At 46.0% G+C, this 27088-nt stretch overlaps 2 protein-coding genes and 1 long non-coding RNA gene across 10 annotated transcripts in view; 2 read left to right on the top strand and 1 right to left on the bottom strand.

Moving 5' to 3' along the window:
- Window positions 1-38: 38 nt before the first annotated feature.
- Window positions 39-3450, top strand: Hus1-like (Hus1-like checkpoint clamp component). The gene is made up of 2 exons (XM_002056598.4): window positions 39-166; window positions 2444-3450. Exon 2 carries the CDS (start codon window positions 2463-2465, stop codon window positions 3336-3338), a length of 876 nt encoding a protein of 291 aa, XP_002056634.1. The 5' UTR covers window positions 39-166; window positions 2444-2462; the 3' UTR covers window positions 3339-3450.
- ctrip (E3 ubiquitin-protein ligase ctrip) lies at window positions 39-25362 on the top strand. 7 transcript variants are annotated; one of them, XM_032433627.2, is made up of 13 exons: window positions 39-166; window positions 8217-9137; window positions 9887-11170; window positions 14788-15402; window positions 16233-16331; window positions 16767-19847; window positions 19915-20963; window positions 21028-21367; window positions 21442-22283; window positions 22352-23017; window positions 23101-23289; window positions 23360-23561; window positions 23630-25362. In XM_032433627.2, the coding sequence occupies exons 2-13, from the start codon at window positions 8537-8539 to the stop codon at window positions 24085-24087; spliced, it is 9426 nt and encodes a 3141-aa protein (XP_032289518.1). In that variant the 5' UTR covers window positions 39-166; window positions 8217-8536; the 3' UTR covers window positions 24088-25362. The 7 variants fall into 7 exon arrangements, with proteins under 7 accessions (XP_032289518.1, XP_032289517.1, XP_032289516.1 ...); XM_032433626.2 differs by having other exon boundaries at window positions 16230-16331; XM_032433625.2 differs by having other exon boundaries at window positions 14002-15402.
- Window positions 24807-27088, bottom strand: part of LOC116650289 (uncharacterized) — a 44175-nt gene continuing 41893 nt past the window's right edge. For both annotated transcript variants that reach the window (XR_004303263.2, XR_004303262.2), the window contains exon 2: window positions 24807-26807. This is a non-coding gene — a long non-coding RNA (uncharacterized lncRNA). The remainder of the gene's footprint in view (window positions 26808-27088) is intronic.

Raw genomic sequence — 27088 nt, 5'->3', positions numbered from 1 at the left:
CAGCTTAATGATATTTTGCTTTGCGCTTTATGGTAACACCGTTTTCGAGAACAGTGTGACCTGTGCTGTTGACAGCAGTGTCGGAGTCGGAGTTTTGTTACGTGTGGAAATTAATAAAAGAAAACTGTGAAAATTGTGCAAATCATTCTAAACAAATAGCCAAAAGGTAAGTGTAACATTAATGCATAGCTATCGTCTCACAAACGGTTATGTAAATGCAGTATACATGACATATTTCGATCACTCAGCTAAATTTTGCTCCTTGGTGCTCCGCTGGCCACTCAAACGAGACACACACACACACACATCGCATATACATACACGCACACACATTTGTGTATTTCGTCGAATCAGCAGCAGCGAGTGGCCTGTCTCACACAGACAGAAAACAAAATGTCGACCATTTGCATTTTTGATTGCTTTTTAGACAATTTTGGAAACGTTTCGTGTGCATTTATTGATTTCAACAAGTACTTGATAAATCATTTTGTCAACCTGTGCATGAGAATTTGCAAAAAACGCCGAATCCCAGTGCTATAGAGTGTGCAACGATAAAACTGTGTGTGAGGTAAAGCAAACGATATTGATTTTTACAATAGCTTTTGGTTTAAAACGACAAGAAAGTTGTCTGCTGCAATATTGCATTCAGAGTTTTAATGTCTATTATCTTTTAGCTGGTAGAAATTATATTATACGTTTTCCATATTACAATTTGGGTAATTGGAATGTGTTCGTCAACGTTCTCAACTTGGTTGGCAACGCTGATCGGCGCAGTTAGTGTAGGGTGCCCTACCAAGTGTTTGGCTGTGTGTTGTGTGTGTATATATGAAGACATTTGTTCAATTCTATTTCTTATTATCTGTGTATATGTAGTGCACCTAATCTAGTAATCTATATGAATGCTTCATTTTTTTTCTGACCGATGCGCAGCATCTTATTAAGTTTTTACTTTCTCTTTTATTTATGCTCAGCGTCTTAATGTGCGTGTGTGTGTGATGTGTGCCTCCCTCAATGCAGTCACGTTGAATTTCATGCGCACCGTATTTTATTTTATTTGTATTTAATTTTGGCCTCTTGTCAGCTTTTTATATGGCTTTCAGTTTGCATTGTGCTGCGCCGTTTGTGTATGTGCGTTCGTGTGTGTGTGTGTGTGTTTGTTTGTAAGTAGTTGTGTAGCTTTTATGGTCACATTGCATTGAGTTGCGCTGAAGGTTTGTTCTGGTGATTGGCAACTCGTGTTCAATTTTTGCAAGTAATGCTCTGCAGCAGAAGCAATGATCGGCATTTGAATTAAATACCTACACATACTTATGAAATACATACGCGTCTTGTGACGTCATCTAGATTCTACTATTTAAAGCTGTGCATGAATTGGGATAACACGACTGAAAACCCTGCGATAGCCAAACCCAAGGTCATATTTAAATGATTTTTAAGTGCTGGAAATATCGATAACTGAACTTATCGGACTTGGCCATAAATTAATGAAGAAACATGCATTCATAGCATAATCATATGAACCAAGTGGCAACGCTGCCGTGTAGCATAACTCAACCTTGAAAGTTGATTAACCTGCAAAAGGAAAATATTTTGACCCCAAACACACGCCAGAGCAGTCAATTGCCTGGCCTCACCGCCGCCGCTTACAGGGGGCATATACATAATTTGATTTCCGTTTTCGAGAGTGAGGAGCTCCTACCGTCCTTTAATACGCTTCCACTGCGGCAATTTGGTGGTGTAGACGCCTTCCTTTTTTTTGTGCAGCGAATAAAAACAAAATCCTGTTGTTTACGTGTGTGTGTGTGTCTGACGGCGGCTTTGTATGCACAGCGTGTGTGTGTGTGTGTATGAGGGTTAACGCGTTGGTATTGGTGCGTTTCATTTGCTTTACTCTTTCTACACTGTTTCGCCCCCTCAAAAATCCAAAACACAACTCGAACTTGCTCTGCGCTTTGTCTGCCCATCGCCTGGCTGAGTTAGCTAGGTGTACATGTGTGTATGTGAGTGTGTGTGTATATGTATTTATTTGTGTATAAGTGCGCCTTTGTACATTGAACTCGGGTGCCAGGCCAAGTGCTCTGTCCTATTCCTGGAGACGTCTCGAGTTGCAAGTCTGTCACGTTCTGCATTTGTATTTTATTTTTTTTTTCCTGCTGCCAGGCTTATGACATTCGTTTAATGATATTTTCATTTTAGTTAGGGGAAATCCCTATCGATCGAAAAGGTTTCTTGATATATTTTAGGAACATAACTAATTTTATGTAATTGTTACGTAGTTGAATACTGAATAGAGTGTTAGCTATTCGTATTTCGCTTCGGTGTAGGTTTGCTATCCTTTTTGCCTCCACTTGTTGTTTGGTTTTGTTTTTGGCAGCCAGCGTTTGATTTTTCTTTTTTTTTTCTTTTGTTCTCTTGTTCTTTCGACGCACGTCACGTCCCTTAGCAACTGGTCGCTGGCTGCCATGAAGTTCCGTGCCAAGATGTTGGACGTGCTCTATATGCGCGAGTTCCAGGCTATTGCCGCGACGTTGGCCAAGCTGGCCAAGGATTGCGTCATGATATTGGGGCAGGAGCGTATGCATTTCATTGTGAACGAGGAGCATTGCTCGACCTCATCGCCGCTCGTGTGGGTCAGCATTGGTTCCAAAGATTATTTTCCGGAATACAAAATGACGCCAGCACGTCCAGACGAGGACTTCATAGTGCTGGTCATGTCTGCGATGCATCTAAGTCGCGCTTTGGCCGTGCTGCGCTCCGGCACCAGCAGCAGCGTGCACAGCTGCAAGTTGAAATTGAAGCAGATACAATTTCCCTGCATCTCGGTGATTGCCACTGTGGTGTCGCCTAGTTCCGCCGAGCCGCGCGAAGTGGTGCACGACGTGCCCGTCACCGTAGTCCCGGCGAGCGATTGGCCCTCGTTTGTCCTGCCCAAGGTGCCGAGCACACAGCTTGTGCTGGGTGTGCCCTCGCTGCGTCTTCTGCGCAGTCTGATAGACAAGCTAAAGAACATATCGCCCAGTCTCATATTCCATGGCAGCGCCACAGGCGAACTAAATCTGGTGGCCGAGTCCGAAATGGCCACAATCACAACTCGCTTTAGTCGCCTGCTGTTGCACAAGGTCAACCAGCCGCAGTCGCCGTCGGCAACGGCGGCGGCGGCGGCATTGGAGGTGTCCTGCTCTGTGGACACACGCAAGGCATCCGCGTTCTTCAATGCTCTCCAGCTGCCCAACGAGGAGATCATGATTGGCATCGATAAAGAGCGCTGCATCTGCTTGCAGCTGGATATTCGCAGCCAAGTAGTCCTACATTCAATATTGCCAGCTGTTTGCATTTAGCGGTAAAAATAAACATTAATATTAAGCGAAAATAAACTGTAATCGATATGCATATTTGCGCGTGAGCTATATATCGATATGCAAATCGGAAGCAAATCATCGATAAGCGAAAGTTTATTTGTGTTTGTTTTTTTATATTACTTTTTCTTTATTTGTGCTCTCTGTGCTTACTGTTCGCCCCAATTTGGCTGCGCAGGCCGTGGCCTCTTTTTGCTGCGAAGCGGCAGCAGCAACGGCAACGGCAACGCTGACTGAGCGGAGCGGAGCACTCGCTCTGCTGAGCTGTTGCATTGCCTGTTATGTATGTATGTAAGTGTGTGTTTGTGTTGTTGTTGTTGTTCGCTTGCATATTTATTGTTTTTTTGTTACTGGTTTTTCAACCTCATCTGTTTGCTCACTTGCAATTGCCAGCCAGTTGCATTTCAAGCGTGTTGTTGCATTTGCAGGTGAGTAGCTTTTCAAGTAGGCCAGCAGCGACGTCGACAGCGCTGCGTGGGTCGCTCAATATAGCGCTCACTGCAAAATTGAACACAGGTCAACAGCCATTTTCGTAACGCTTCTGCCTCATTTTAGAGATGGCTGCAATATATATAAAAAAAAAAAACATTGAAATGTTATCTATCTTCGAATTAACAAGTGGCTGTCATTATATCAGTCCCTATCTGGCTGAGTGAGTGCCCTACGTGGCTGCTATTTTTATTACGTATTTAAAAAAAAAAAAAAACTAGTCTGTGTGTGTTTGTGTAGGCGGGTCACTAGCCAGAGACCCTATTAGAAGATTAGTCACAAGTTAAACGTATTGTGTATTTGTGTGAGTGCGTGTGTTAAACTGCAATAAACAGCTGTTTGTGTAACCCAAGAATAATGCTCGCACACATATACATACACAAATACTCTCTCGATCAGCTGATCAGGTCAATACAAATTTCACTCTAACGGGCGCAGTCACAGGTAAAGGGAAACAATTTCAGCGAGTAGCGAGTCACATTCAACCCCCAAAGCACCAGAGAGCGCTTCTACGCTCTCTACTCAGTCGCAGCCATTTTGAGTGAAAATAAATTTCGTTGGTAGTGAAGAAAATGCTTTTTATTTCTCTTGTAATATTTTCTTCATTTATTTAAAATAAATCAACTTCATATATTGCTAGAAAAGCGTTTTTATAAAGTGCAAAGAAAAGTACTTTAGTTCAGCGGTTGAGTCGGTTTGTTGACCTCATTGCCATTTAGCGACAAGGGTTGAGTGACCTGCTTAACGGCCTGCTGAGTGCTTTTGTTGCCTGGTGTGAACTGGTTCAGTTGTCTCATCTATTTAAATTAGATATTGATATTAAATTGTCTTTAATATTGCAATTTATTCAACTTGATAAATAACGCTATATAAAGAATATTGTATTTAACGTATATTATCTGTATGTGTGTATATATGCTTTCAATGTATTCTTGCCTGACGCACTCACTCTCACTCATTTTGCGCTCATTCGCTCGCTCGCTCACTAGTTTCGTTTCGTTCACACGGGGTCGCCATTGACGTTGTCGTTGCTGATGCCATCGTCAGTCGTGAGTTGGCTTTGAGTGCGTGCACAGCTGAAAAATGGTTCGTGCAAACGTTATTTTTTTTATATACCTGTGTGCAAGTACATAATGTATAGCTAAGGTGCAGTACATATTTATATAATAAAAAAATAGGTACATTCATAACTTATTACGTAGCAGTTTAAAACTATGCAAAAATTTTGTTGGATCAATGTTTATGCATTCGTTTATTTCTAGCAGTTCTTTTGGCTTCGCTTTTCTTGCGTTATGTACACACGTATACGTATATACGCTTGAGTGTGTATGCCTTTGTGTGTAAAAGATTGGGGCTGTGTGTATGCATGTGTGTGTGTTAGTGTAACGTCGTCATGTGTTTGCCCCTCGTGCGTTCTCTGTCATGCACAGGCCGAGGCAAGCGACAACTTTGACGTCGCTGACGCTGTCTGCGTCGCTGCCCGTGCTCCCTTTTCGTTTCTTTTTTTTTTTTACTGGAAATCGACAGTTAGTCGTCAGCAAAGGAAGAAGAAAGAGAATTAAAGGAAAAGTAAATAAGGGAAACACAGATTGAATAAAAATTTGTGTAGCTTTTAAGAAAACTCGTATTAACCTTTTTCTCTATGGCAATGTAGCAAATTTATTGGTTCTCTGTAATATTTAGAAAGAGAACCTTTGTGTGTATAACAGTTTACAGGGTGTGCGTGTCTGTGTGTAAGTGTGCAAATGCTTATACAGCACGTTTGTCATTGTATAGCATTTTGTTGGTGCCCATCAATGACGTATGTATATATTTACGCCTTGCAACAAGTTATTCTTTATATTTCAACAAAACTTATTAAAACTTTTAACAAGCGTTTCTCGAATATCAACTCTTGCCGCAGACCTTCCACTGCTTGCAACCGCAACAATAACAATGGCAAGGTTTCTGCTTAATTGTTGCATACACTTAGCTTACCAGGGCTGCCATATAAATACATACATACATACAAATATTTCGAGTGCTTTATTGCGTTCTTTTAATGTTTCAACCTGGCTTTAGTTGCGTCGCAGTCGCAGCGCGACACGAAAAATTTCCAATGCAATTTACTTTACGGTTAAGTTGCCACAGTGACGATGGGCCCTTTGATTATTGTGTTGTCTCCCCTTCCACCCTGTAGAAAGCGCTGCTTGCTGCTGCACACACACAAACTCACTAACACACACCCCACTTTCGTAGCTTGTGCTCTCGCTCGCACACTCGGCGAGCGCTGCTGCGGCTGCTGCTGCTCAGCTGTGCGTAGGCCACAAAAGCAGTTTCGTAATAGAAAATAGAAAAGCAGCAAGAAATACAAAATGAATAAATAAATAACAAAACTTGATGGGGCAACACTGTTAACCGTCCGTTATGTTTACTGGCATCATATGCTCGACTGAGTTTACAGCAGTGTGTGTGTGTGTGTATTTATACAAATAAGTTACGAACAATACGCACTAGATAAAGTAAGGGGTAGCTGTTGGTGGGGGTTGGGGGTATGGAAAAAGCTATATAGTAAGTGGGAAAGAATTCTTATCAATTATGCTTGCCATCAGGGTTGACAAAAGGTAATTACAGTGCACATGGCTTAAATGTTCTCTATAATATACGAAAGTACAGTGAAGGCTCCTCTAAACGAGCTGTCTGTTCATAGAGCTTTTACTGTATGTGTATTTATATATAGGTTGTACATAATTACAATGTACAACTCGAGGCCCTTTACATTTTTCAATTGCTGCTGATAGATAAAGCAGCAGCATTGACAAACAACCACATGCCATATGTTTGAGTTGCCACACGCAAGGAAAATGCTCGCAGCGCACGCACACATGCATACACACATATATATATATATATATATATATATATATACATACATGACGGCGCTGCCATTTGCGGCCTCGCACATTTTTTCGTGTCTGTTGTTTTTTGGTGTGAAAAACTTGTGGTTGCAAGATAGACAAAACTGGCGAAAAAAAAGATAAGAAAAAACCAAAATTCAAACAAATTTTCATGTCGACGTTGACTGCGTTGCTGGTTTCATTTAAAGCGGCCTTGAACTGAATTTGATTTTTTTTTGTTTTTGATTGACAGTTGTTGGGTTTGTTGGGTTTCATGCCAGATTTGAGTTGCTGGCAATGTAACGGTTAAATATGAGGGCGCACACGCATCGCATGAACTACGCATTTATTTTCTATAGTGTATCGAAGATGACGCGACGTCGCTGCTGGCGTTGCAAAGGGCGCTGTTGACGTCGCTGCCGCCGCCAACACGTTTTGCTGCTGCTGCTACAATTGCCTTTTGGTTGTTTTGCTTTTATTTTTTGTTCGTCGCGTGTGCTTATTGTATTGTTATACGTATGTATGCGTGTGTTAGTGTGCGCGCGTATGTATTTGCGGGATCGTGCACTGCGTTCTTGCAGCGAAACAAGCATGACAAGTCACACAAACGAGTCGGAACTCGTTGCCTGCTTGCTCGCTCGCTCGCACATACATAGGAAGAAGGGGCAGTCAGCCAACAGCGCAGCGCAGCGCTGCTTACGAAAACCAAAATATAAACAAAACGGCCGAGAACAGCTGATTAACAGCGCAGCATGTGCGCGCTTACTTTATGTAAGTTCGTGTGCTGTGTGGTTGTGTGTGTGTGCGAGTGAGTGTGCTGTAAACAGTTTTCACTCAAAACAAGTCGCTCACAATCGTATGCGCGCTCGCTCACTCAGTCTCTCTTGCTTGGGCATATGCACGTGTTGGTGACTGCTGCTTCTGCTGCTGCAAACAGCTGTTAATTTATTTACATATTTGTGTGTGTTTACTGCGCACATATGTTGTTCAAATGTGCTCAACTGCGTCAGTCCGTGCGAGTGAGTGAGTGTGTTATTGCTAAGGTGTGTGTGTGTGTGTGTCGCTCTTGATGGTGGTGTATTCTTTTGTGCTGCTAGCTGCTGGCTGCTTATCAATTTCCATTCCTGCTGCCTTGCGTGTACCTGTCTGAAAGGGGCAGCAAATCTCTGACTACCCTTGGTGACAGCGGCCGGTTCCTTATTTAAGCCTGCTTGTACACACACGCACACACACACAACCCCTATGATCTTTTCCGTTAATTCTCCTCTGACTATCCATGCATTCAGCGTTCAAATTCGCCGCGCTTTGTTTTTTTTTTTTTCGCCAAGTTGGCAACATAAAACATTTATCGATTGCCACGAAACACAACTGTTATCGCTTTGTGTGTAAGCGACAGAAAATACAAAGCAGAGAAAATAGATAATAATAAAAAAAACTTGTCTACTTCAAATTTACTAAATAATTTGTGTGCTTTCTATTATTTTTACAATTACAGCACAAAACTCCTCAGCTCTGCCCGCAATAAACTGTTAACGCCGCGCACCAAGCAGAACTCGACAAAACAAAGTCCTCAAAACTGTGAAAAGTGTATGAAAATCAACCAACCAATAATATTATAGATCTATAACAAATTTTACCAAGGCGTTCTGCTATACTTGGCGCAGCACTCGATCAACAACAAAGCAAACAGAAAAGTGTGGTTTACTTAATATTTAGCAAAACATTTTAGATTTAAGACAAATTATAATTGCAAACAATTCTCCGTGAAGTTGGCATGTTAAGTGTGCTCGATGCCAGTGCGGTTAAGTGTCGTCTATGGCCGAGTCCGTTAAAAGTCAAACGCTCTCTGCATTGACGGAGGGGCAGCACGACGGTAGTAAAACAACAACAACAACAACAACAACAGCAACAACAACTGCAATAGCTACAGCAATAAATACAGCCGCAGCCAATACGCACAGGCGTTACAATAGCTATAACAATAATAATAACAATAGCAAAAGCTATAATAACATCAACAAGAAACGAAATATAGCAGCGGCAACAACTGCTGCTGCTACCACATCTACATCCACCGTAGTCGTCGGCCCCGCACGTCGTTCGCGCAGCAAGGGTCGCAGCCTCACATCAGCAACTACAAATACAACAACAACAACAACAACAAGCAGCAGCAACAGCAAGAACATCAAGAAATCGACAACTATCGCTGACGTTCCTCGACGCTCCACAACATTTGGGGGCGTAACCAGCTCGCGTTCATCCATTAACACCGCCAACTCGTCAAACAACAACGCCAACGATTTGTCCTTATCGCCAGGCAGTCGGAAGCGTCAGCATCAACAGCAACAACAACAACAGTGCAACAACAGCAACAACCACAGCAACAACAACCAGCAACATCGCAACAACAGCCAATGTAAGTAAACGTGTCGAAAGCAAAAGTCAAAAAGTCATTAATAGATTTAATCTACTATAACTTATATTCCAATTGGTTCGATAAAAATCCAAGCCATCGATAGGCGCGATTAATCCTAAAAGTAACATATTTGTTATCTCTTACTGCTTAACAATACGTGCTATATAAACTATATTTGGATAGTACAGTTGGCAACAATCAACTTGTTGTATCGATAGAAAACTAAGTGTTCAATTATATTTAAGAGTTACCAGTATAATTTTGAAAAGTTGGACTTTATTTCATATTTATCGATAGTCTATAGTTAGTCGTGCTTATTACCAATCGATACTAAGTTGTGCATTTATCGCGAACTACTCATCTGTGCTTAAAAAGTTGAAACCCTTGTGAGTCTGTGCTGAAAATCCAAATTCGTAGGAATCGAGAGAGAGAGAGAGCGGGAGAGAGAGAGAGAGATAGAGAAATGTTATTGCTTCTCGGTAGAGCATACTATTTTGTTTGTCAAAATTGAAAAGGTCATCAGCAGCAGCAGCGCCACACCCTTCAAAAAATCAAAAATATTCTAAACTAAAAAAGACTAGAAACAATTTTGCCAAGTTTTTTTTTTGGTTTCTCGAATCGTCAAATTTATAAGCAAGTTTTTCACCCCCCCTCACCCATCAATCACCCACCCCCCAACTTCAAGCCCCAAAACCAAAAATAAAACATACGCACACACTCGCAACTAAAGCTCATCATGTCCTTTACAGCTGCGCCCGGTGGAGATCAGTACGTAGAGCTCAATTCGCCGCTGAAGAAGCGTCGCGTGCAGCAGCAGCAGTTGCAGCAGCAGCAACAACAACAACAGCCTCCACCAGTAGCAGCTGCAGCTGCAGTTGCAGTCGCAGCCGTTGTCGGGGAGGTCGTCTCGCCAGCAGGCGGAGCAACTGCATCAGCCGAAGCCTCGCAGCAGAATACGCCGCGTCTGACCTCTGGCGGCGATTGTGTGGCCCAGCGCACACGCTCCAAGACACTCACGCCCGAAGAGCTGCCCAGCACCAGCAGCGCTGCCGCAGCGCGCCACAACAGCAACAGTAGCAGCAGCAACAACTGCAGCAGCAGCAACAACAAGCAGTATAGTGAGAGCAGCTGCCAGCACGTGATTGGGGCGACGCCACAGCGTGGAGCAGCAGCCGCCCGCGCAGCAGCACGCAGCACAAGCAGCGGCGGCGGCAACAGCAGCAGCGGGGGCAACCTGCTCAACTATTACCGCAAGACGCGCAAGGTGAGCCATACGCGCGCCAAGCCAGCGGCAACGACTGGAGCACAACAGCAACAACAGCAAGAGGATTTGATTGGCAAATTCGCGGAGACAAGCAACGCGCGCCTGCAGGCCAGCAGCTCGGCGGTTATAGCAGCCGCTGCCGCCATTGACGCAGCTCGTCACGAGTCCAGCAGCAACAACAACAGCAACAACAACGTCACTGTGAAGCGTCTGGATAAGAAGAGCAACAGCAGCAACAAGTACACAAAGTACCGCAAAAGCTTACGCAACTATCAGCAACAGCTGCTCGCCAGAATTGACGCCACAGCGGACAAAATTGCCGGCGAGGACGACGCGCACGAGGAGCACAAAGACCATCCGTACGGCAGCTTGGTGGACCAGCGACAACAAACATCCGGCGCCGCAGAAGACGAGCGGGAGGCGAACAACGTAGACGCTGCAAACGAGCTCTTTGAGCCCGCCAGCGGGAACAACTCTGCGGACGAGGACGACGAGCAGGAGCAGGAACAGGAGCCGGACGAAGACGAAGATCAAGACCAGGAAGAGGAAGTGGAAGCCGAAGAGGAGGAGGTGGGTTTCTACGAGATAGTCAACTCGGCGGATTCATCGTACGAGGAGGACGCCCAAATTGTTGCCGAAGAGGACGAACTCAGCGAAGAGGAGGACGTCGACGACGAGGAGGACGACGATCTTGAAGAGGATTTCGACGAGGAAGAAGACGAGCTCTCAGAGGGTGAATTCGCTGAGCACATTATTGGTGAACTTGGTGGTGAGTTTTTTGTTACTTATCAAAAAAAAAAGAATATATATACACCATCGAATATATACGATCTGACTAAAATCAACTAAAATTTGTATTATAAAATATTAGTTTGTTATTTGTTTAACAATTAGCTTTATGAAGGGTTTAAATGCACAAATCGGCTGATTATCAAAATTATTCAAATATTGAAAATTCAACCGAATTTGTCAGTACATATGTATGTTAACTGGAATTTACAACGAGAAAAAATAGAAAAATTGATATAAGAGCAATGCGAAAGTGCTTAGAAATATAGAGGTTCAAGCTATACTCTGTTTAAATGTAAAAAGAGGGTATATTGGTTTTTATTAATATTCGTCCGATTGAAATACTTAAACCTCAATTTTATCACCCTACTGATCTGATCAGTTGATGGCAAAGTTCTAGTTTGTTTCAAATGCGATATATCGATTTGCATTTGTACGTCGCAAATTTTAGTTATCGATAACAATTGTTTACGAGCAATAGCTCCTCGCTATAAAACTTCCAAAGTAACCTTGTAAGGCAAGAAAATATTTGGCAGCGTAAAGTTTATACAGTTGAGCATCTGTTTTCATAAATTGTGTGATAAGTTTCTGTTTTCTTTTATTTTAATTTTGTTTTTATTATTGTTGGGTATCAAATAGGCAATATAATCTTGTTGGTGAATTCCAGTGTTATATCTAGAACATATTTACCCAAAATTTTGTACATTTTGTTTGTGTAGATAACTTTTTTGCTCTTTGGTTGACTTTACGAATCGCTTGCATTTTCCGTTTTGTATATAGTTCAAATTTGTGTAGTTTTATGTTTTTAAATTGTGCTCTTTCTATTAAAACCTGAATGCTTTGTTTCTCTCATATTTTTCACCAAATTAACATACGACGGGCCAGTGTTACCACACCATAAAATTAAAAAATACAAAATTAATTAGTTATTTCGTGCTCGGCTTTTTTGTCAAGTGCGCGAATTTCTTATCAACAACTGAAACATTTTCTTGTACAACTGCCTTTTGCGCAGCGTCATGCAGTCTACACACACACACACATGTACATATATACGTATTAAAATAATTGTTTTGTTGATAAAAAATTATATATATACACATATATACGTGTATATATGTTTCGCAATGGCAACGCACTTTGGCAAAATCCAGTTGCAACTTTTACGTCGCGCTGCTTAGATCGAAAAAATTTGAAGAATTGTGAAAATTAAATCAAAAAGTCTTCAGTTTGCCGTGTATTGAAAAGCCTTGCAGGGACAAAAAGAAGCGTTCCGATCTAGTCGATGACTAAATTACATCGAATAATATAGGCGGAACGGCTATATTCGCACTACTGCTGATTGATCAAGAATGTATTTTATAGCCATAATAATTATCTAGGCTCTGAGGTGTGCGTACTTTTGCCTGCCGACTCATAACCAACTACCCACACCCAACCCCACCCCTGCAAACCCCTGTGTGCTGTGCTATCATCTATCAGAAAGCAGGGATTACATTTAAATATACAACAACATTTGTAAATATATCTATCCATTGTTCACCCGTCAGTTAATTTTCAGTTCCTTATCTACTACAAAATCACATTCCGATAAAAAAAACGCCCATTAATTTCGACCGCACATTTATTTTATTTGTATTTTATTCAATTTATTTTAATTACTTATTTATGCATCACACATTAACTTTTAAGTGATGTACGTGGCCAGTGTGTACACATTTTATTTGTATTTATTTATTACCGTTTTCTGTGGGGTGCCAAAACAGTGTTGAAAAATGCAAAAGTTTTTATTTCTTTATCGATATTTCATTTTGCACGTTGCTGTTGTTGCAAATTATCTATTGATGTTTAATTTAAATAATAGTGTTAATGCCAGAATACAATATTACTGTATATATAAATATCTGTATATATATATATCTATACATATATGTTCATATATACATATAAATATAGACATATATATGTAAAACATATTTCATTGCTGATGCCTTGTGTTGTTGATGATGATGATGATGTTGTTGTTTTTGTGCAAGCAAAGAAAACTGTATATTATATATATCATGTAGACATATATAATTAACGCATATATATGCGCAAGCAGTGGCGCCGTCGCAGAGCAGGGCAGGAATATGGGCAGAAGAGCGTGAGGGAGACAGAGAAAGAAAGATAAATGTTTAAGTAGCAACAGCAGCAGCAGCGGCAGCAGCACCCCCACCACCAACAACAACAACAACAACGACAACAACAGCTATTAGCAGCAGCAACAACAAAAGTGCAGCAACAACGAAAAGCGATGGGGCAGCAACAGCAGCAACAGCCTTATGAACAGCAGCAACTGTAGCAGCAACAGCAGCAGCAACAGCAACATGTTGCTGCAGTGTCTTGAGCTTGCGTGTGTGTGTGTGTGTGCCTGTGTGCGTGTGTGTTCTTATAAACAAACATACATACATGCGTACAGCAACAAAATAAATTAGTTTAGTGACGAGCAGCAGCAGCAGCAACAGCAACAGCAGCAGCAGCAGCAGCAAGAAGCAGCAGCAACATCATCATTGTCAGCGACTGAGCGTCCCAAACCCGCCTGCCCCCCTTCTCTAGCACACAACAGACCTGTCCCACTTATCCATAAGCCTGTGCATTTTACCATTTCCCAAAAGCAACAACAACAACAACAACTAACGTAGTAGAGTAGCTGCAAGCAAAAATAACAAAATATAAACAAAAAAAAAGTCAAAGCTGTTTAACTGTTGTCTCCCACTACTCTACCCCCCTCTCTACTTGCCGCCCAACGACAACAAACGCACAACACAAAAGCAACAACAACAACAGACGCAACAAAAGGTGCGCCACACTCAAAACGCAGCAGCAGCAACAACAGCAGCGGCAACAAACATACAACAACAACAACAACAACTCAGAACAACAACAGCAACAGCAAAGCGAACAAAAACACGCTGGCAACATATTCATCATCAGCTGCGCCTCCGACAGCGTCGGCAACAACTCCAGCAGCAGCCGCAGTTGCTGCAGCAGCAGCAGCAGCAGCACCAGCAGCAACAGCAACTGGAATAACTACAACAACAACGTCCGGCTATCAGCGTGCCGCCCCCCCTGGCCACGGGCACGGGGCGGCACGTGGCACACGCAGCAATAGCGCTGTTGCCACTGCTGTTGGCATTGTTGATTACAGCGTGCTGGCCGCGCCACCAACAGCAGCAGCAGTTGCCGCCACACATATGGCAACGCCCTATGCACCGGCACAACAGCAACAGACGTTGCCACATCCGCAACAGTTGCTGCCCGCCCATCAGTTTGCTGCTGCTCATTTGTCTTCCTTTGTGACGCCAACAGCGCCAGCAGCAGCAGCGCAACATTATCAAGCGGCAGCATATTTTACAGCTGCACAGCAGCAACATCATCCACAACACCAACACCATCAGCAACACCAACAGCAACAACAGCAACATCATCATCAGCAGCAGCAACGACAGCAGCCGCATTATTATCATAGTTCAGCTGCTGCTGTCGCTGTGCTCAATCTGCATCAGCAACACCCACAGCAACAACAACAACAACAACCACATCACTATAACTCCACAGGGACGCAACAGCCACGCACAGCGCCGCCGCCGCCCATTATCTATCAGCAGCAACGTTACACAGCAGCAACATTTGTGCCGCCACCAACGGCTGCACAGCAGCAACACACGGTCTACGCACAGCAACAACAACAACAACAACAACAGCAACAGCAGCATTCTTCACTGCGCCGCAGTTCACGTGGCAAAACGGGTTCCTGTGTGAGTTCCACAGCAGCCGCACAGCAGCAACAGCAGCAGCAGCATCATCTGCAACAGCAGCAACATCCATTGGCAGCAGCTGTTGTTGTTGCGCCCGGCAACGCAGCTGCTGCTGCTGCTGCTGCACAACAGCCACAGCCGCCGCCAAGCCATTATCAATATCATCATCAGCAATTGGGCGGCAATACGGTGGTTGTTGCTGTGCGTCAACAACAACAGCAGCAGCAGCAGCAGCAACACGCGGCTCTACAGCAGCAACATCAGCAGCTGCATCAGCAGGCGCTGCAACACCAGCAACAACAACAACAGCGTGCTACAATTGTTCAGCCTGGTTTTCTGTTCAGCTACCGCAGCAATCATAGCCAGCCGCCACAGCAGCAACAGCAACAGCTGCCCAAAGCTACGCACAGCAGTGGTAAGTCGTGTGGACGGACACGGAGAAGAGCTCGGAGTCGGAGTGTGGAGAACGAGGCAAAAGCGGAGGAGCGGCCAGCAAAGCGGGACGCCGATTGCGACCATCATAATTCAATCAAATCAATCAATCAATCACATTTGCTTGAAACAGTTTTCCATTCTTTTTTTTTTCTCAATCTCTACATATGTTATATATTTTTTTTTTGTAAGCCCACACACATACGCACGCAAGCACTTTACGTTCTACTTTTGGGTTAGGTTAAGGCAGAGTATAGGCGTGGTCCGCGTTTTGTACAGTATTTTTTGTATATATATGTATATATATACTTGGTCACGGTGTTTCGGAATTGTGTTGGTGCATAAATTATTAACTGGTGTTGGCTTTTCAATCAATCAATCAATGCAGCAAATCTAGTTTAACTGCATAAAACAGTCGCGCCCAGTTAACAGAAAGAAGGAAAAAGTAAAACTATCGTAACAGCAGTTTATTTTTTTTTATTAACACGGAACATTCTTATTATTTTGTTTGGGCATCGATAACTGTTTTGTGCACAATCGAAAGTTCAATTTTAAATCATATGCATCATTGACCCCCCCACCCTTGCCCCTCCCTAACTACCACTCTGCTGCCGTCGCGCGCGTCGCTTTGCTCGCGGTGTCTGCCCCTACTCCCCACACCACCCACCCAGCCAAAAGAAAAAGAAAACAAACGAAACGAATCGAATCGAAGAAAAAGCAGTTCTAATAACTCTTTGCATTTCTCTCTCTTTCTCTCGCTCGCGCGCTCTGTTAAACAAAAAAACCAAAAAAAAAAACATTTCAATTCAGCAGCTTCGGATGCTTTAACATATAGTTTGATGGCACAACAGCAACAACAACATCAAGCGCCAAATGGACCGCCGCATGCAGGTGGACAGCAATTGACGTCAGGTAAAAACTCAGCCATACAACAACAAGAACACGCGAATTCTAACCTATACACACAAAAAAACTTACACACACACTCACACACATTTATTTGATTTCCTAATTTACAATTCTCACATACACACACACACACGGCACACAGGGTGACTCCGGTTAACAGTTGACTGCTGTTAAAAATTGATCGTATATTTTTTGTTTGCCAAGACTCTGTTAACCATTGATAAATAGCACTATGTTAGTTCTAACATTTTTTTTATGTTAAATTTTTGTTTTCTATTTACTTCTCCCTCTCCCTTTCTCAATCTAACTTTGTTTGTCTGTACGTTTACATTTTGAGTAGTTTCCTCTTTAACACCAACAGCAGCAGCGACAATTTATGTTAATTACAATTTTTTCGTCTCTCTCTTTTCTCTCTCTCTCTCTCTCGCTCGAACACAGGCACTAATTCGGCCAATCTCAGCATTGTCGCAGCCGCATTGAGCGCCGCACGCGACTCCGCAGTCAACGTCAACGTTAGCAGCGCAGTGGGCGCCAACAGCAGCAGCAGCGCTGGCGGCGGCGGCAGCGGCAACATTGCCACAGCCAGCGGCAGCAGCAACAATGTAACAACAACAACATCCTCGACAGCAGCAGCAGCTGCTGCATCCGCCGCTGCCCAATCGGCAACAGCAACAGGCGCGACGGCTGCCACAACAGGTGCTGCTGCTGCTGTGAATGCTGCGGCCGCAGCTGCTGCTGCTGCAGCTGCAGCGGCAGCGGATTCGGAAAGCGATGACAGCGAGGTGGGACGACTGCAGGCGCTGCTGGAGGCACGCGGCCTGCCGCCGCATCTATTTGGGGCGTTGGGGCCACGCATGACCCACATCCTGCATCGGACCATTGGCAACAGCAGCACCTCAAAGGCGAATCAGCTGCTGCAGGGTCTGCAGTCGCACGATGAATCCCAGCAGCTGCAGGCGGCCATCGAGATGTGTCAAATGCTGGTCATGGGCAATGAGGATACGCTCGCCGGCTTTCCCGTCAAGCAGGTGGTGCCGGCTCTCATCCAGCTGCTGCGCATGGAGCATAATTTCGATATCATGAACAATGCCTGCCGCGCTCTGGCCTACATGCTGGAGGCACTGCCTCGGTCCGCCGGTACAGTCGTAGAGGCGGTGCCCGTCTTTCTGGAGAAACTACAGGTTATCCAGTGCATGGACGTGGCCGAACAGAGTTTGACCGCACTCGAGATACTCTCGCGCCGTCACAACAAGGCCATTCTACAGGCGAACGGAATCAGCGCCTGCCTGACCTATTTGGACTTCTTCTCGATTGTGGCGCAGCGTGCCGCCTTGTCCATTACGGCCAATTGCTGCCAGAACATGCACGCTGAGGAGTTTCATTTCGTGTCGGAAAGTCTGCCCCAGCTGGCCCGACTGTTGTCGCAGCAGGACAAAAAGTGTGTGGACAGCGTTTGCACTGCCTTCTGGCGTCTGGTCGAGAGTTTCCCACACGATGGCAAACGACTACAGCAGATCGCCAGCCCCGATCTGCTCAAGAACTGCCAGCAGCTGCTGGTGGTGACGCCGGCCATACTCAATACGGGCACCTTCACCAATGTGGTGCGCATGCTGAGCCTTATGTGCGCCGCCTGCCCAGATCTGGCCATATCGCTGCTGCGCAACGATATAGCTTCCACGCTGCTCTATCTGCTCACCGGAAATGCGGAGCCGGCAGAGGCCAGTGCCAATCATGTGGATCTGGTGACACGTCCGCCGCTTGAACTGCTCGAGCTGACCTGTTTGATTGGCGAGTTGATGCCACGCCTGCCATTGGATGGCATTTTTGCCGTGGACGCTTTACTAGATCGGCCCACACTGAATACCCAGGACCAGGTGCAGTGGCAATGGCGCGACGATCGTGGCGCCTGGCACAATTATTCGACAATCGATTCGCGGCTAATTGAGGCAGCGCACCAGAGCAGCGAGGATGAGATTAGCCTGAGCACACTGGGACGCACCTATACAGTCGACTTTCATGCCATGCAACAGATCAACGAGGACACGGGCACCACCAGACCCGTCCAGCGCAAACTCAATCCCAATTATGTGGCACCAGGCACCGCAGCAGCAGTTGCCGGTGGTCAGGATCTGAGCACAACTGGTGCAGCAGCGGGGGTGGCAACCACATCCTCAGCAGCAGCAGCTACTCCCACCAACAACAATAACAATAATAACTCGTCGCATCTGGCGGTAAAGCGACGTCCCTCGTTGGACGCCCGGATCGCCTGCCTGAAGGAGGAGCGCGGTCTGGCTGCCGATTTCATCAAGCACATCTTTAACGTGCTGTACGAGGTGTACAGCTCGTCGGCGGGTCCAAATGTGCGCTATAAATGCCTGCGCGCCCTGCTGCGCATGGTCTACTATGCGACACCGGAGCTGCTACGCCAGGTGCTCAAGTATCAGCTGGTATCCAGCCATATTGCCGGCATGCTGGGCAGCAATGATTTGCGCATCGTAGTCGGCGCTCTGCAAATGGCTGAGATTCTGATGCGCCAGCTGCCCGATGTGTTTGGCACGCATTTCCGTCGCGAGGGCGTCATCTATCAGTTCACACAGCTGACCGATCCCAGCAATCCCATATGCGCCAATCCGTCGCCCAAGCCGCTGAGCACCAGCGCCACGCCAACGGCAAATGCTGGCGGATCACAAAGCGCGCCCGCCTCGGCGAACAGCCTGCAGGTGAATCCCTTCTTTATGGATAATGTGAGCGCCGGTTCAGCCGGTCCAACTGGTGGTGGTGGTGGTGGTGGTGGTGGTGGTGGCAGCGGCGGCGGCGGCTCCAGCAGCGCCAATGCCACGCCCAGCAGCTCCAAGCATCAATCGTACAGCGTGAAGAGCTTCTCGCATGCCATGAACGCGCTCACCGCCAGCGCCAATGCGGTGGTCAAGCAGCAGCATCCATCGCACCACCAGCCACATGGACATCAGCAGCAACAGCAGGCGGCTGCTTTGGACGCAACTGGAGCTGCTGCTGGCTACAACTACAGCAGCTCGGCACCTTGCTCCTCTGGAGCCGCCGGCTCTGCGGTGCCTGCGCCCGCTGCCTACTTTGTGGCCGCGACAGCAACTGCTGATCCACGTCAGTATCTGAATTTCCAGCAACCAGCTGCGCCGCTCGACCTGCTGCCCAACACTGCAGCACAGCAGCAGCAGCAACAGTTGCCTCCCACACAGATCGTCTACAGCAATGCGCCGGGCGCCACCAACTATCAGCAGCAGCAGACTCCGCAGCAACAGCAGATGACTGTGGCCGTTGCTTCCACCAGCGCCGCAGCTGCCAACAACAACAACAGCAACAATTGCTCCTCCTCGGCGCTGCAGCATAAAATGACGGACATGCTGAAGCGCAAGGCACCACCGAAGCGCAAATCCCAGAGCAGCGGACGCGCCAAGTCTAGGCAGGAGGATGCCGCCGCAGCAGCTGCGGCCGCCAGTTCGGCCAGCTCTGCTATGCACGAGCTGCTCAGCCGTGCCACGAGTAAGTGTTCCGTTTCTCAACATATTTTCGCAGTCCAATTAAATTTCTCTCCCATTCACTTCGCAAGGTCTGGGCAGCAACACGGGTGGTCGCAGCACGCCCAGCTCTGGCTCTGGCTCCGGTTCGGGCACCGGCTCTGGCACCGGCTCCAGTAATTCCAAATCGCGCTTTAGTGCCGGCAACACGAACAACACAACGAGCAGCTCCTCGACCAAATCTTCATTTCTGGCCTCACTAAATCCGGCTCGCTGGGGCCGCCAGGCGGCGCATCATCAGCAGCAATCCACCGGATCACACCACGGACTTACCAAAGATGGCAGCAACACCACCAACAGCAGCAGCGGCGTCGGTGGCAGCTCCTCGACTGGCGGCGTCTCCGCCTCGGGCCTGACCTATACGGGCTCCGGTGCCGGAGGCATGAATGCTGCCGCCGTGGCGGCCAGCATTAGCAAGAGCATCTCTCATGCCAATCTGATGGCGGCCGCCAATCGGGAACGTGCCCGCCAATGGGTGCGCGAACAGGCCATCGATTTTGTCAAACGCTACACGGAGCAGGAAGCGCGCCGCAGCAAGGCACGCGAAAGCGAGGCCGGCAACAGTGCTGCGGGCGGAGCAGCGGCTGGTGGAGCTGGTGGCTCCAACTGCGCAGCATCGGCTGCCTCGGCAAGCACATCGCTGGCCAGCACCAGCGTCCTGGAACGTCTGTCAAGCATTCTGCTCAAGCTCAATGGCAGCTATCACGACTGTCTGGATGCGCTGCTCGAGCTAAAGACCATACTGCTGGAGAGCGACATCTCACCGTTCGAGGTGAATCATTCGGGACTGATCAAGGCCATGCTCAACTACATGACCAGCGAATCGGGTCTGGTGGAGCGCGATGCGCGTCTGCGCAGTTTTATGCACGTCTTTGCCGGGCTGCCGCTGGAGCCGTTGCTTCAGAATGTGGGTCAGCTGCCGGCCATCGAGCCGCTCGCCTTTGGCGCCTTTGTAGCCAAGTTGAATGGCTGCGTCACTCAGCTGGAACAGTTTCCGGTCAAGGTGCACGACTTCCAGGCCGGACCCGGCGGGCGCACCAATCAGAGCGCGCTACGCTTCTTCAATACGCATCAGCTGAAGGTGAGTTGCTAGTTAATCCGGAGCTTATCCTCACCTACTAAGTTGTGTTCTGTATCTGCTCCAGTGCAATCTGCAACGTCATCCGCAGTGCAGCAATCTGCGTCAATGGAAAGGCGGCACCGTCAAAATCGATCCCCTGGCTATGGTCCAGGCCATCGAACGGTATCTGGTAGTGCGCGGATATGGCGGAATACGTGCCGACTCGGATGATGACAGCGAGGAGGATATGGACGATAATGTCGCCGCCGTCGTGATGACCCAGTCTGGCTTCAAGCACAAGCTACAGTTTCTTATTGGCGAGCATGTGCTGCCCTACAACATGACCGTCTACCAGGCGGTTAAACAGTTCTCGCCGCTGGTAAACGAGCAGCACGAGACGGACAACGAGTCCGAGATGCTGTTAGGTAAGTGTGCAGCGGGGGGGTAGGAAATAATAAAGGATATGGCAACAATTGCTGATACTCATCCAAATTCGCAGGCAACAGCAGCATTTGGGTTCAGCAGCACACCATCTACTATCGTCCCGTCGAGGAGGAGCTGCTTGCCGCCGGCGGTTCTGGTGCCAACAGCTCTTGCAGCAGCAGCAGCGGCAGTCAGGCCCACAAGCAGCTGGCTCACAGCAGCAGCAGCGGCACCTCCAGCGCCGTCAACTCCTCCAACTCATCGCATTCGGCGGCCGGCTCGAGTGGCACTGCCGCCGCTGCCGGCGGCAAGAAGTCGCACAAGTCGAGCAGCAAATTCATGCGTAAGAAGACGGAACTGTGGCACGAGGGTATTGCGCCGCCGGTGCTGTCGCCGCTGAAGCCATTCCTGTGCAGCAGCTTGCCCGGGGATGTGGTCACCGTGCAGGACGCCTCTCTCGATGCGCTGTGCATGCTGCGCGTCATCTATGCACTGAATCGCCACTGGGAGCATCTCTATGGGTGTGTGGTGCGTCAGAATATCATTGCCAATGCGGAGTTTGTGCATCCGAAGATCACGGCCAAGGCGAATCGTCAGCTGCAGGATCCGTTGGTCATCATGACGGGCAATCTGCCCCAATGGCTGCCACAGATTGGAATGGCCTGCCCGTTCCTCTTCCCCTTTGAAACGCGCCATTTACTGTTCTACGCCACCAGTTTTGATCGGGATCGTGCATTGCAGCGCCTGCTGGACACCACGCCGGATCTGAACTCGGCCGAGTCGTCGGAGCGCGTGGCGCCGCGTCTGGACAGACGCAAACGGGCCATTTCACGCGCCGAGCTACTCAAGCAGGCAGAGCACATACTCCAGGACTTTGGTAACTCCAAGGCGTTGCTGGAAATCCAGTACGAGAATGAGGTGAGTTGGTGGGGGAAGGGTGCAGCTTTGTCATAGGAGCGTCTATATTAACTATCCCTGTCTCTCAGGTGGGCACTGGCCTGGGACCCACGCTGGAGTTCTATGCTCTGGTCTCTGCCGAGCTGCAGCGCACCGATCTGGGCCTGTGGAATGGCAGCGACAGCTATCGCCATAACTCATCCAACATTGCAGATGTGGTTAAGTCCAGTAGCGCCGTGCTGCACATCGAGGACGCACTGGAGCCCAACAGCGAGACCGCTGTGCTGACCACCGTCGTCAGCAGCACCACCACCACTACCAACAACAGCGCCTCGCAAACCACGACGAACGCACATCTGACTCGCAGCAGCAGTCGCAGCAATGCGCTGCGCCATCAGCAGCAGCAACAGTTGCTGGCGGAGCACAGCTCCTCCAGCTCGAATGATAACGCTTTAAACATGATCATCGCACAGCAGTTTAGTGATATGGCCGCCACTGAGGGTGGCGCCAACAATTCCCCCCAAGTGCTCGAGCAGCAGACGATGACGACGACAACTACAACAGCAGCTGGAACGGTAACAGCAACAACAACAACAATACAGACTGCATCCACCATCAGCTATGTGCACACGGCGCACGGCCTGTTCCCATTGCCGCTGGGCAAATCCTCCAAGCTGCCACAAATGACCAAGGCCAAGTCCAAGTTTAAGTTCTTGGGCAAGTTTATGGCCAAGGCGGTAATGGACAGTCGCATGGTAAGTCAACCGGCTTTACACGGCGCCTAACCCTCTAGTATCACATATAAATATATAATAAAATACACTTTGTGCTCCTTCAGCTGGATTTGCCATTCTCTCTGCCCTTCTATCGCTGGCTGGTCAGCGAGGAGCTCTCAATTGGACTGTCCGATTTGATGCGCGTGGCGCCCGAGGTGCAGAGCACACTGGTGCGTCTACAAGATGTGGTACGCCAACGCGAGGATATCCAAACGGATGCCAATCTGGATGCCATGGAGAAAAAGGAAAAGGTAAACATCCGTCAATTCTCTGGAAACAATCGCAATTAACTACACATATATTTTTTTTCGTCTTGTGCAGATGGAGCAGCTGGATTTGGATGGCTGCCCCATTGCCGACTTGGGCCTGGACTTTGTATTGCCCGGACATGCCAATATTGAGCTGTGTCGTGGCGGACGCGATACGCCCGTTACGGTGCACAACTTGCATCAGTACATCTCGCTGGTCACCTACTGGTTCCTCGTCGAGGGCGTCCAGAAGCAGTTCGAGGCGCTGCGCGAGGGTATGAATATAATCTCGAATTCACATACCCAAAAGCTCTTTTCTATATTTGCATCTCTCTTGTTGCAGGCTTTGACTCCATTTTTCCGATACAACGCCTGCGCATGTTTTATCCGGAGGAGTTGGAGTGCGTGTTTTGCGGCTCCGGCAGCGAACAGCATCAGCGCTGGGATCTCAAGATGCTGCAGGACAGCTGCCGCACCGATCATGGCTTCCATCAGGAATCGCAAGCCATACAATTTCTATACGAGATTCTCGTCTCCTACAATCGTGATGAGCAGCGAGCGTTCCTACAGTTTGTGACAGGTTCGCCTCGTTTGCCAACTGGCGGCTTCAAGTCGCTGACCCCGCCGCTGACCATTGTGCGCAAGACCTTGGATGGGAATCAGAATCCCAATGATTATCTACCATCTGTGATGACCTGTGTCAACTATCTCAAGTTGCCGGACTACTCCAGTCGTGATGTGATGCGACAGAAGCTGAAAGTGGCTGCCAACGAGGGCAGCATGTCCTTCCATCTGTCTTAAAAAGAACAACAAAAGCAAATATTAACTAAACGAAACGTTATATACACACACACACGATTACACTCTATATATAGTACTATCTATCTGTAGTATCTGATGATAGTATATCTCTGTGAAACACTGCAGCAACCGGACCCAAACAACAACAAAAACGACCTTCAAATGTTTGCGCACTTCTGCAATTTCTCTCTTTCTCTTTTACACACACGCACACCCAAATACACACACACACACACTCTCTACAATTGGCCAAATTTCGATATATCATATATATATTATATATATTTTGTAATATTCTCAAATTTGCAAAAAACAAAGAAAATGTAACAAAAAAAAAAACACTGGCTCACTTTTGCGTGTGTGCAGCCTGTTGTTAAAACCACCCACAGACCCGCCCACGACCCAACCCCACACACACACACTTTTTCCCCCTCTGCACAAGTGGTTGCATTCACACACGCACATACACACACACACACACACATCCACATCCACTAAACAGACTAAACAAAAAGGCCAACAATTAAAATGCTATTAAATAAATTAATTAGTAAAGCGCATAAATTGCAAGAAAACGAAACAAATTGTTGTTCGCAAACAAGAAAAATGGAAAATCGAATTTTTGTTTCGTTTTCCATCTTAATTTGTTTAGTTTGAAAAAATTTGGATATCGGTTTTGTTCAAATTTTTGAATTAATCAATCCAAATTATGCTATTAAGTTTTTGTTATGTTGCGGGCGCTTCGAATGTTTTTATTTTATGTGTATATTCTCTATAAGCATTCAAATGGAAACGCTTATTTATGCTATACATACACATATATATGCTATATATCACTGTGGCAATCTGATAATGCGGCAATTTAGTTTGATTTCCCCTCAAAACTTATATATACATATGTAGAAACGAAATGAATTCAAAGCAAAATAAACGTATAAATAATAAAAAGAACGCCCACCCTTGAAATTTAAATTTATGAATAATACATTTATATATAATATATATATAGAAATATGCATAATTATAATTATAAAGTTTAAAGAACATACACTAATGTATCTAAAAAGGCGCGCTAAAGCAATTCATCTGCAAGCTGTGTCAACTTGAATGAAATAGCCAACAAAGCCGGAGAGAGAAAGGGCAAAACGAGCAGCAATTGGAAAGGAAAGCCCAGGAAGAACTGGGAGCTCGCTAGCGTTTAGAGTTCACATTATATAAACGATATCTATATAAACATACGTATAAATAAATCAAATATATATTGAATAACTGTAATTGTAATTGTATTGTATTTAAAAGCACACACGCATATACGATTCTTGAGTTTGTTCAAACAACATAAATAAATCGAATTACAAAGTCGATATATATATATATAAATATATATATCAACATAAAGTCGATATGCACACACACACACATATTCACACACATATATATAATTGAGCATATTAAGCGATTTATCAACTTTTGCAGTACTGATCATAATAATAATAATGATTTACAATTATAATAATTATACAAATATTAAGGATTACCGCGTCAAGTTATAAAAACAAAAAGCTAGCATTAAATTATCATATAAACATTACAAAATAGTTACAGCAACAACAACAATTGCTCTTTAACAATGAAATCAACAAAAGCAAGCAAATAAAACGTGAAATAAAAACAAAATATATGATAGAATCCGTATTCTTTATGTTATGGGTATAAATCCAAAAATGATATTAATTTCCAAATTCTTCGTGACTTGAACGTTTCAAGGTCGATCATGATGTCCTTTAGCCAACAGATACCTTGTCCTGCCAATCCAAAATGTGATAAGGAACCAAGGAAGGAGCCAAGCTATAAGGCATTTTGTCTGTAGAACGATAAGGCTGTAACGTGGCCATATCCTTACGGATCCTGACAACTCCTGTGTCAAACAACTGTTACGTACCAGCCCTATGAACTGTCCAAATGACATTAAAATCGTCCTTGTAGTTTCCGAGATATGACAATTTTTATAAACTGGACATTATTTTTGTGGCCATATTACGGCTATATTCTCAAAGATCAAAGAACATGACTATCGATTGGCATTCAAGAATTTCCAGGATTCGATCAACAATTTTTCTTCAATATCGACAAGAGTGTTCGTCGGAAAATCGCAAATTTCAGGACTTACTTCGCCATTTGAAGGACTATCGGGATGTCCTTTGGTCAGTTGATAGTGCTCATCCTCCAAATTATGAATTAGCAAAGTCCAAAGTGCGAAAGTCCTTCAAACAGCTGAGATATAAGGACTTTTTTAAACACAAATGTCGGTGTAACTCCGCAGTATCCTTGCGTGTCCTGGCGATTTCTATGGACCAGGGCTACCAACTGGCCAAAGGACATCAAAATCGTCCAGCTAGTTTGGAAGATATAATCGATTTTGTGGGTTTAAGGCCAATTTCCTTGCGGCCCGCGAGGAGGCCCCGAGCGGGTATGCAACGAACTTTGCAAAGAATCCTTATGCAACTCCTTGCTCGTCAAGGGTCGGCGGTGACGTTAGTTAGTAAGATCAGCAACAGACCCTAGCTGATGACTTGCAGCTCAGGCATGAAACCGTCCTGTATGATTCAACGCAATGCTCGTCCATCTCCTTTAAAGGCCTCCATGCTCTTGACCCTAAGATTCTATAAGCCTTGCGGTCTCCTGGTCAGCTGCAGGTCCAGCGGGTTCACGGTCTCCAGCTGCGAAGAAAGTGAAGGAAACGATAACTTAAGACAAGCCGATTATTGTGCCACATTTTAATGATTTACAATTATAATAAATAAACAAAAGTTAAAAAAACAAGCATAGAAAAGATGAAGAAAAAAACGAAAACATATTACAATTAAAATGTTTATAAATTTCTTTTATTATTTACTTTGTCAATTGTTTGAACAAGTGCCAGATGGGTCCTCAAAAAAACAGATCTAGCAAAAATTGGTATTAGTTGGGATTCTATGTAAGATCTGAGCTAATAGCAATA

Source organism: Drosophila virilis, chromosome 2 (genome assembly GCF_030788295.1).
Source record: "Drosophila virilis strain 15010-1051.87 chromosome 2, Dvir_AGI_RSII-ME, whole genome shotgun sequence".
Taxonomy (NCBI): Eukaryota; Metazoa; Arthropoda; class Insecta; order Diptera; family Drosophilidae; genus Drosophila; species Drosophila virilis.
This window is presented reverse-complemented; position numbering and strand designations above follow the sequence as displayed.

Bases quoted from the DNA above. Each gene is read 5' to 3' on its own strand.
- Hus1-like (XM_002056598.4), top strand. From the start codon at position 2,463: ATGAAGTTCCGTGCCAAGATGTTGGACGTGCTCTATATGCGCGAGTTC.
- ctrip (XM_032433624.2), top strand. From the start codon at position 8,537: ATGGCCGAGTCCGTTAAAAGTCAAACGCTCTCTGCATTGACGGAGGGG. The intron at 9,138-9,886 runs GTAAGTAAACGT...TGTCCTTTACAG, and splicing joins ACATCGCAACAACAGCCAAT to CTGCGCCCGGTGGAGATCAG. The intron at 20,964-21,027 runs GTGAGTTGCTAG...TATCTGCTCCAG, and splicing joins TCAATACGCATCAGCTGAAG to TGCAATCTGCAACGTCATCC.